Source organism: Trifolium pratense, linkage group LG4 (genome assembly GCF_020283565.1).
Source record: "Trifolium pratense cultivar HEN17-A07 linkage group LG4, ARS_RC_1.1, whole genome shotgun sequence".
In the NCBI taxonomy this organism is placed as follows: domain Eukaryota; kingdom Viridiplantae; phylum Streptophyta; class Magnoliopsida; order Fabales; family Fabaceae; genus Trifolium; species Trifolium pratense.
In genome coordinates, this window is record NC_060062.1 from 11,161,600 (window position 1) to 11,173,196 (window position 11,597).

Below are 11,597 nucleotides of genomic sequence, written 5' to 3' on the forward strand. Positions count from 1 at the left end.
ATATATCTTCAATAAAAAATTGTTTTAAAATATAATTTGTTTGTTCAAAATCCAATAGATTTAACCAACTAATTAAGTGCATTCGGTAGTGATATCAGGAAATCCAATTCCTAAAACTATCAAATTTACATGCAGTCGGATTATATGCGATCAATGATTCTGAACCATCTAATTAAGATCAGACAGTTCAGATCTTAAGATTTTTTTTTTTATTTAATATAAAATTGAGATTGCATCATAACCTTGATAGTCTAAGACTTATTAACTATATATGACTACACCATTTTTCCACCGCACATAATCCACGTCTAAAACATATAAAGTCCCGATACTCGTCCAATACTTTCCGATACACGTATCAGAGAAGTATCGGCAATTAATATTATTTTTTAAAAAATATAACCGATACGTGTTAGATACTTCTCTTATACACGTATCGAAAAAGTATCGGACAATTAATGATCTTTGATGATAGAAACGTAAGAAAGGAGAATGATACAATTTGTGGTTCCTCTTAAGTATTGAATGTTAGAGAATGACTCAACTAGCTTAACCAATTGAGCTACTCATCCCACCCGCTTTTTGGGTAGTACTTAACTTAAGATATGTGATTGTCACTTGTTTGCTCAATTTGAGTAATTTAAATATTAATTTTTTATCATTATCAATTTTAATTATGTTTATAGATTGTATTTAATTTTTAAATAACGTATTTCCACCCTATCTTATCAAAAAATTTGAAAATTTTATTATATCATCATATCGGTATCGTATTATACGATGTTATGTCACAGGACTTCATGCTAAAAACTATAACAAGTGAAATTATTTTACCCTGTAAAAAGTAACATAACCCGGCCCTATAATTATTATTTATTTATTTATTTCCGTAAAGAAGAAAAAAAAATTCGCTCAATATTTGATTTGAATAATCCCAATTTCATTTCATTCAATCGAAAACAAAAAAAAACCCTTGTAAAACCCTAGACCACACAAACCAACAAGATCCCTCTCCTTGAGTAACAGAAAAAATGGCGTTAGGGTTAAGAGGTACAAGCGGAGAGCCAGTAATTGACAGAGAAAATGGCGAAGAATTGATACGCGTCCAACCTGGTGTCGACATAGCCCTCGCTAATCTTCCTCGCGAATCCCCCGGCACTCTCTACATCACTACCAAGCAAGTCATATGGGTGAATGATGTTGATAAATCTAAAGGATATGCTGTTGATTTCTTGTCTATTTCTCTTCATGCTGTTTCTACAGATCCTCAAGCTTATTCTCTTCCTTGTCTCTATACTCAGGTACTTCACCGATTTGTTACTTAAAAATTATAAGGGCCTGTTTGGATAAACAGATTATTAGTAGCTTAGAGTATAAGTGGGTGTATATATTAGCTTCTATAAGCTATTTCTATAGCAAAAAATAAATTGAAGTTAAATTATTTTTGTATATGTTTTTCATAAGCTATATTGAATATGAAATTAAGCTGAAAAAAGCTTATGAAAAATGTTATAAGCTGTTTTCATAATTTCTCCCAAACAATATCCCAAAACTTATGCCAATGCTAGTAGATAAGCTCAAATTAGCCAATCCAAACAGGTCCTATATGTAGGTTATTAGTCTTAAAATACCCAATTGTGTTGAGTTTGTGTGGAGGGGAAAAGGGTTTTTAGTTGCGACCTAAACACTTAAGGAGAAATTAGTCCTATAGCTGATAGAAAGTATCAAAGCTTGTGGGATAATTCGTAGTGTGGTGCCATTGAGGTGCTAAAAACCCTAATTTTCCTGGTTTCCTACCAGAACAATTAGTCTTAAAATGTTTGTAATATTATTGTCCTAAAAAAAATACAAATTTGACCCACATTTGAAATTTGAAGGATTTTATTCTAATAAATCTGTGTTTTTTGTCGAGAACAATTTGTATATTTACTCTTTCTCTTCCAATTTCCTCATTCTTTTTACTTTGTTTAGATTGAAACGGAGGGAGACGAGGAACTCAATTCTGACAACTCAGATTCAGAATCCAATCAGGTTCAGGATTTATCCAATGTCAGAGAGATGAGGCTCATTCCAACTGATCCAACACAGTGTATGATTTTCTTTTTCTCCCACAATTATGTACTTCATGTTAGGTATCACGAGTAAAAGCAATAAAAAGTGTGTGTGTGCGCGTGCCGGTGTGTCATAAACTCTATTGGAGCTATGTTTTATATTAAAAAAAATACTAAATGAGAGAGTACAAGAGTTATTAGCAACTAACGAGTAATTCACTTACGAATCAGAAACCCAACAGGAATAGAAAGTTACTATTGGCTTATTGCTTTCTGTACTCGTGATTTGGTAACACGGTGTTCACCATTTGTTGTCCTTGATTTACAGTGGATACTCTGTTTCAAGTATTCTGTGAGTGTGCAGAGCTTAATCCAGATCCAAATGATGGTCAGTAGTGTTTTTTCTTCATACAAATTTGCTGTTTGTTTTCTCCATCTTTGTGAGTTATTTATGTTGATTTTGTTCTTTTAGAGGAGCAAGAAGAAGCACATGAATGGATTTTCAACGCTGAGCAGATGGAAGAGGAAGAAGCAGGCATGTGTGACGGTGGACTTTAGTCTCATTTCCTAATTTTTCATTTGATTGTTCTTTTTATGGTCTGTTTTACTTATAGTATATTATTGTTAAAATCTATTTTTTTTTTCAGTGGATGAAGATTATTTATCTCATAATCCAACCAATACTCTTGGTCATTCAAATGGACATCATGACCTTGCTGGTAACATACTTGAGGTACGGTGTTCTACCCTGTAATTATATATATCTAGCGTATCTATTTACTGACCTGGCCGAATTTAATTAAAAAAAATGTGCATTCATTGCCTATAGTAAATAAGAACCTTTAAATGAAAGATTGGATGACTCAAATTCTAAGATTTTGTGTTTTGAATTTGATTTGTTGAGGTTGGAATGTGAGTGTTGTTTAATCTTTTTGTAATGGCTCTGATTTGCTGAGTGCAATATATACGCCATTCTTTGACTGCAACAATTGTGCATTCATTGCCTATAGTAAATAAGAATCGTTAAATGAAAGATTGGATGACTCAAATTCTAAGATTGTGTTTTGAATTTGATTTGTTTAGGTTGGAATGTGAGTTGTTTAATCTTTTTCTAATGGCCCTGATTTGCTGAATGCAATAAATACGCCATTCTTTGACTGCAAAAAACCCAAATATATCTGCGTAGTCTGATGTTTTGACTTAACCTGCTTCCCAACCTTTTAGAAGTTTCTACTGTGTAATTTTCTGCATATTCTTACTCGAGACTGATTGTTACTTTGGACATGTCCATTATTATGATGATATGTCTACCTTTCTTATGTGTTTGTCTGGTTTATTTTTATAAACTAGTTCTTTGTTGTCCTGTTCAATTTGATAATGTTTACTTTTATGACTTTATTTCATTTTTCTTGATCTGTTGATCCAATCGAGTCCTTTTGATGTTTAAACTGTTGAACTGAAAATATGTACTGGAAGGTTTGGGGACATAGGGATAGCTAGGCTAGGGGGCATATGTATAAGTGTTAGCAATTAGGATACTCTAAGTGGCAATCTCAAATTCATAAACCTGAATTTTTTTATTTTATTACTTTCTTTAACTGGAGTTACTGCTGCTTAATTGGATGGTATTTTTTTTGCTAATAAGTCAATAATAATATGTAGAATGTTGACTTGCTACAGAAGATATATTTTTGTTGCATTTTGTAATTTATTAGAGTTTGGCTTATTGGCATGGGCCGTTATGTGAGGCTGTGACTTAAGATATTGTTGTGCAAGTTGTTATGGGACTTTGAGGGGTGTTTATGTAAACAATGTGACTAAGAGCTCATTCATTAAATTTTTATCGTACAAATGTAAACAACACAATTAGGTGTTTATTAAAGTAGTTTTTGTTGTGTAACGGCTTATCTTAGAGCTGTTTTTAGGATCAGACAGAATGAGGGGGAACTCCACATATGCTTTGTATATACTGTTTCTATGTCATTTTGGGAGCGTGTGAAAATAGGCTGAAAACTGCTTACGAAGATATTATAATCTAATTTCATGAGCTCTTTCAAACACGTATTCTACTTGTTCGTGCTTGGGTGTACTTTAGTGTGTGTTGGAAAGTGGAGAGGGTTGGTTCAATTATCAGCCCTGTATCTTTTTGCCTATATAATACTTTGTTTACAAGACCAACTTTATGATAATTTTAATGTCTTCTGACGGAACACAAGCTTTGTGGGCAATAGTATTTTTTTACATTTTTTCAAGTTCTATGATTAGCAAGTGTTGAATCAAAGATTTCTGAATTCCCAAACTAGAATATGATTTTCTGAGTTAATTAATTAGTGGGGAAAAAATATTAAGGGAAAGATAGTGCTGTGAATCACTTACAATGTTGAAGAAATATATATTTGCTGAAAATGATAACAAAAACAATATCTTAACCTGTTAAAGCATTTGGATTTTATTGATGCAGATATTCATGATACTTTTAGATTTGAAATATACAGTATTGCTATATTCTTGTGACTTTTTAGGTTTTTAAATGAATCCATGCCTTGAATTTACGTTGTTTTGCATTTGCATATGTTGGATCTGCAACTTTTTACCCTTTATATGATCATATCTAAATCAATGGGAAAACTGTTTTACCTGTTTGTATAACTTTTTTCCTTATTGGATTAATTGACTGCAGCTTCAAATCAATGACGAGCGATTTGAGGATGCAGAAGAGACTGAGCATAATGAAGATGACACCCATCATCATTGATGCCTGCATTTACCCTCAGAATAGCATATTGTAGTGTTGTCCAAAACTCATACCAGCTGGCTGTTCTGTAGTTTTGGGTTTTGTACATGTAAAAACTATTTTGAACGTCTGACTAGATTCATAGTGGCCGAGTTAGACTTTTTTTTTTTTAACTTGCGGAGACGAAAGCAACTGGATCTTTTGAATTTCTAGCTAAGAGTTATTTTGATTGTAAACAATGGGGGTACGGTACCCATGTGAAAGATACTAGTCCGTGGTGAATTCTTATTCTAGCTAAGAGTTATCTGTGATTTCTTAAGTTGCAAGATGATATTGATATGATTAAGCAAGGTGAATTATCAATTGTTTTATGATTCACATTTCTGAAAGTTGTGGCAATTAAATTAATTTGAGCGAATTTTGGATTTTGATTTTGATTTCATGTAATTTGAGCGAATTTTGGTTTTTGTTCTCAATAGATATGTCAGCACCTCTTTAGCACTTGGCACTGGTCTAGTCAAAATATTATGGTCATGTCAACGTTTTTGTGTGACATGACCAAATTAAAGACTAAAACAAAAGGAATTTGAAATAACACATTTTGCCCTATTTCTTTCACGTAAATAATCTTTTATTTCAATTTCATTCTTGGCATTTTGTTTCTCTCCTTAGAGTATTATTCCATGTTAGAGTTACTGAAAATATCAACGCCTCCTGTCAAAAAAGTGAAAGAATCACTGAAAATACATAAAATCAACGGAGTTGTCGCTGCCATGCGACTGTTGTTGCATCAAAATTACAGTCAACATGTGTGGTTGAATTGAAAGAGGGCCTTCTCTATCATTTCTGCAAAATCAACAGTGGCACCGGTGGTGGAATTAGGAAAGAAAAAAAACCGGGTCATTAAAAAATTATAATATATAAATTAAATATAAAAATTATTTTTCATAAAAAAAATTAATTCTTTTTTTTGTGGTGAAAAAAAATGTAACTCTTATAAGCATAAGTTGATCATCAAAAAACTATATTGCATACTTTAAAGTAATATTCCATGTGTACCAAATTATTATAAATCATCAGTAATTGACTTTGATTAATACTCACACAAAATTGAAGCTCATTGTTTACGCTGGTTTTTCGTAAACAACCGCTAGTTTAAATTAATTACTTGCATGACCAACTAGTAAATCCTAGGACATGTTTTGTGCATTGATTTTAATGTTCATCATTGAAATAAACATTTAGTAAATCAGTTTGAACGAATAACTTACAAAAGAAAATGTAAATTAAACAAAGATTCACTCGAATGAGAAATCTATTTAAGAACTTTAAAAGATAAATTGCAATGGAATGATTAAAATTGCATAAAAATGTAAAAAGTTTTACAAAGAAAAGAAATGGTTCACGAATTCATACATTTTCTTCACTGCACCCTTTTCTCTCGAACGCACAGATAATTTAGGTTTTGGGAATTTTTGTATATGAATTGTGACCCTTATTCCAACTAAAGGAACTACTATTTATAAGCATAAGAATGGACAACTGCTTGTGAAAACGTGCTTCGCCAGCTCTCCAAACTCATGAACTCACGATCTCTTGATCAAGCTTGAAAAGAGTAACTGCTTCTTTGGTTCTAACTGTCGCTCGGATCCAGCCTTCGACTCCTTCGCTATTTCCTGTTAAAAATGAAAATGATTTTAAGCCCAGAAACACATTCGAATGCTGGGATTCGAAATCCCATTTGATTCGAAGGCAATTTTGCCTTTTTGTTAATAAAACATTTTATGAAATTAAGACTTTAAATAAGCTTAATTAGGTAATTTTAATCACATTTTCATATCTTTTATTAACTTAATTAATGCATTAATTTTGGACTTTCATGGATACATTCCATTTATTATTTTCATTTATTTTATTTAGTCGCTATTTAAAATAACGCACCAAATTAATATTAAATGTATATGGTCAAAAATTCGAAATAACACTCATAAAAGCAAAATAGAATTGTACTCATGACCTTTGACACTATGAATGTACATTCTCTACCACCAAACTATATTCTCAAATTAAACATATATATGTAGGATACATTTGTAATTTTATAAAATTGTCAATGGTATTAATTTTTTTTTTTTTTTAACCGGCAAATATATTATAGGCTAATTGCATTTTTTGTCCCTCTATTTTACAAGATTCACGATTTTGGTCCCCTATTTTAAAACCAAACATTCATGCCCCCTATTTTGATTTTTTTTTTTGCACTTTTGGTCCCCCGTCGCATTTTTTAACCAACTGGTAGAAAAAACGATGATGTACAGCATCCACGTGGCAAAGAAAAAGTATTAAATGTAGGGTCTTGTTAACATGTGCCCTAAGGGCACATGTTAAGATATACCAAAATAGAAATTCAACATTTAATGATACAAGAAATTTAATGCTTCAAAAGTCAAAATACACAAAGTAGCATTTAATAATTTCTATTTTTGTTTCCTTAACATGTGCCTTAAGGGCACAAGTTAACATTCTCCTTAAATGTATTATCTTACCTATATAATGTGATATCTTTACAAAGTATGCTATCGCGAACAACACTAAACGTTTTTAATATAAAGTAAATGTTTTATTCCGACATAATTCCTAAAACATGGATTTTGTTATTTTTTTTGGGTAGTAAAAAGCCAAAAAGCATAGGTTTTATAGTAAGCCTAATATATGAATTTTTTACTTATATATATATATATATAGGAGTATTTGTTAACATATGCTCCTTCGTAATCACACTTCACACATTATTATTATTATTATTATTAGAATCCATCTTTTTCCACCCTTGGATTCCCTCGATCATCTTCTGAAATGACCAAACTAACCCTCTTGCTTTCTAGGATGCGAGTATTTTTTCGCACTTTAAGTAGTAAGTCACAATATTTTTAACTCAAACCCAACGTATGTGCCCCCTAGAATGAAAAAATCATGAAAAAATGATTTCTCATTCTAGAAAGCGAACTCAATTTACAGTTTGCTATCTAGAAAGCAAACTTTTTTTTATGATTTTTTCATACATGGGGGGCGCAGACGTCGCGTTTGAATATAAAATATTGTCACTCGTTATGTAGAGTGCGAACAGTTCTGACTTTCGCTATTTAGAATGCAAACTCAACTTACACTTTTACACTTTAACTAATGTACCTTATAAAAATGTGGTCATTATCTCATATCATATTTAAATTTACCGCTAGAGCGGTTGTGATATTATCGAATAATCACAACGTAAATATTGCTATCAAAATTCTTCTATGAATTATAGTAATATATACTTAGTACTTTCATTCATTATTATATACCAGTATTGATAAAAAAATCAATATTATATAATCATCCCCAAAACCTCAACTTTTGATTGTTGAATTAAAAACAAAGTATAAGACAAACTACAGATATAATCTATCTTTAAAGAGATACAGTATCACTATTAAGTTTGATGTTGGAACAGATCCAAATTTTGTTACTAATCAAGTAAACAAATTTGCAGCCATGATGTGAAGGGTACTGACATTTTCCAACAACCAACCCACATTGTTGCAGCAACATCTGTATTGGGATGTGTCTTGACACCAACACGAGTAATAGTATGTTATTTTATCTCTATCTGTATGTATTAAAGGCATAGTAAATATTCCTGGCCAATGCAAGCTCTTTTCCTTTTCTTTGTTTTTGGCTTCACTTTCTTTTTTTTTTTTTAATTAAAGATATCTTCCGCGCGTAATTGTAGAGACTAATTTTCTCGAAGTAATTGAGATCTATTTAAGGGGTTGACCTCTCCCAACAAATGTTTCTCCATACGCACCGGCAGCTTCACTTTCACTTTATTATTTGTACGAAAGTATTTTATTTGTGAACAAAATCATTAAACTCAAGTGATTAATGCACTTTTCTTAGAATAATTATTTAGGAGAATTCTAAGGACACTTGTTAGTTTACTGCATATAGCAATGTTATATTGAAAATTGTATATTTCTTTTATTTAAAAGTAAAAAATTGCTCTGTTTAAGATGTAATTACTATTTGAAACATCATTAACATGTGCCCTGTAACGTTAGTATGACCTATTTTTTTTATTTTTTAATAGGACTTGTTAAACCAGGAAACAATTTTTATTATCCTGATCAAATCCACTGATACATCGCAAATCAAGGACCATGGCTAAGTGGGCCAAGTGCAGCACTTTCAGACAAAGGAAAAAGGCCCAAATAGGTTAGCAGAAGTCTAGCTTGGCCCAAAGACTATGAGTACAAGGGTAGTTTACTACTTTAGCAATACAATAGAAATTTCTAGGGATAATTATAATTTTGCATTATATTGAGTAGGGTAAAATAAGTTTTTGGTTTTTATAAAAATCTCAAATTTTGCTTTTAATTCTCATAAAAAAATTAGCAACAAGAAATGAATTCAAATCTGATATACACAAACCAAATGTTAGTTGGTTCAGTGGTGATTGACGCTGAACTTGGTAGGAAGGATCATTGTTCGATCTCCCGCAATTGCATTTGAGAGGGGACTGAAACCACTTGATGCCAGAATTCGCCCCAAACTCTGGACTATTAGAGCCCCCTTCCCCTAGGAACCAGAAGGTGAAAACCAAAAAAAATCTGATATGCACCACCACCTATCTTGAACTTCGGTTATGCTGACATGTAAATTGTAATACTTATTTTGATATGGTCTCAACGATCATCACGGTAACAGACTGAAATGTCCTCTAATTCAACTATTCTATTAATAGGAGAGTCACTCATAGGTATTTCACCAACATATCATATTCTATTACCCTTATTTTTTAATAATATATCTATAATAATTAATATTAATGTATTTACTACACATAAGGGCATTGTTGTAATTTTTTCAAACATATATCTTTTCTCGTTTTCTATTCACTTTCACTCATACTAAACACTTCAAATAGTTCTCTTCTCTAACTTTCTATTCATTTTCATTTCTCTAAATATCTTTCCTTTTATAGTTTCCTATCCAAACAAAGCATTAAAGTTTAAAATCATAAACAAATAGATATGTTTGTGAGTTCACCAATGAAAAACAAGTGTACCTACCTTCAATGTGATTTGTCTTTAAAGCGTAGGAGTGTGTTTAAGTTTGAATGAATGTAGATATTGAAAGGAAAACAAAGAAAATAAAGTCTAATATTTGAGGGTGTTCAAAACTATTTAAATTATTTAAAAAAGCACACAATCACAAAGAAAATTAATATTCTTTTAAATACTACATAGGGAGATGGGAAAATAGGCTGAGTAATGTTATATAATGAACAAAAAAAGAAAAAAATGTGTTAGAATAAAGGGGAAAGAAGAAAGGACATGGTAGAGTTATCGAAGGGGTTGGAGACATGGATGGGTGCATCGATCATCCAACATAGCAACAGCCAATAGGTAGTTTGCCTCGGACCACATAACATTGCGGTCCCCTCCTCTATTTTTTTCTTCAATAGAATAAGGATGGTAAGAATTAAGATATCCACGGAATTAAGTATTATTGGTAAGAATTAACTTATTTTTAAATTTATGAAAAATATTTTATTAAAATAAATAATTTTTTATTTAATTTATAAGTTTTATTAATTGAAATTGTAGTTATATAAGTTATTTTTTGTAAATTACATTGATAACCTTATCAATAATACATAATTTTTTTTAACACATATAATTATTTATTTGCATATTGTTTTGCATATTAAAAAAAAAAAAACCTCGATGGACCTATGGTCATAAAATAAAGTACTTATTTCACTGTTTTATCCAAATTTAAAATAATATAAAAATAAATAAAATAAAGTAATATTTTTATTAATTATTAAAATGGGTTTCTCTGTGAAGTGGCGTAAGTGAATTATGGAATGTGTCAGATTTATTTCAGCCTCAATATGGTTAATGGTAGTCCTACAGAAGAGTTTTATATGAGAAGACAGCTTACACGAGGAGATCTTCTATCCCCTTTTATTTCCCTTATTGTTCCTGAAGGTTTGCATGTTATGTTGAAAGCTTCAGCTGACGTTTGTTTGGTTAAGAGTTATCAACTTGATGTGTATGGTGAATCTCATGTTAACATCACTCATTTATAATTTGTGGATGATACTTTGATTATTGGGAAAAAGTTTGGTGAATGTTCGGGCTATTAAAGCTAATTTGATCCTTTTTTAGCTCATGTCTGGTCTGCGGGTGAATTTTCATTAAACTATGTTGATTGGGGTTAATGCGTCAGATTCATGGTTGAAGGACGTAGCTTTTTCTATGAGTTGTAAAGTCGGTCGATGTCCATTTTTGTATTTAAGATTGCCTATTGGTGGTAATCCTTGCCGACTTGCATTTTGGATTCCTCTTATTGATAAAATTCAGAGGAAGCTTTCTTGTTGGAAGTGTAAAAATTTATGTATGTGGGGTCGTCTGGTCTTGCTTAATTTTGTCTTGTCGTCAACACTGATTTATTTTATCTCCTTTTGTAAGGCTCCTGCAGGTATTATTTCTTCCATTGAATCTCTTTTTAAATCTTTTTTATGGGGTGAATGAGGAGTCAAGAAAAATTTATTGGGTTCATTGATAGAGGTGGTTTGGCGGTTAAGAGGATGAAGAAGTTTAATGTTTCTCTGCTAGAGAAATGATGGTGGAGGTCACTTGCGGACATAGAGGGTGTTCTAGACTGGGCCTAGAACTCAGCAGCTGAGGAAAACCCCCTTTGGGCCGTCGGGCAAGGCCCAATAAGGAGCAGCCTACAAGAGGCTTCCACAAGTCAACGGTCTC

The 11,597-nt window shown here is 31.6% G+C and overlaps 1 protein-coding gene across 1 annotated transcript; it reads left to right on the forward strand.

The window, feature by feature from the left end:
* Positions 1-759: 759 nt before the first annotated feature.
* Positions 760-5,227, forward strand: LOC123919733 (chloride conductance regulatory protein ICln). The gene is made up of 6 exons (XM_045971720.1): positions 760-1,301; positions 1,972-2,089; positions 2,380-2,439; positions 2,524-2,586; positions 2,699-2,784; positions 4,732-5,227. Exons 1-6 carry the CDS (start codon positions 1,032-1,034, stop codon positions 4,804-4,806), a joined length of 672 nt encoding a protein of 223 aa, XP_045827676.1. The 5' UTR covers positions 760-1,031; the 3' UTR covers positions 4,807-5,227.
* Positions 5,228-11,597: the final 6,370 nt, after the last annotated feature.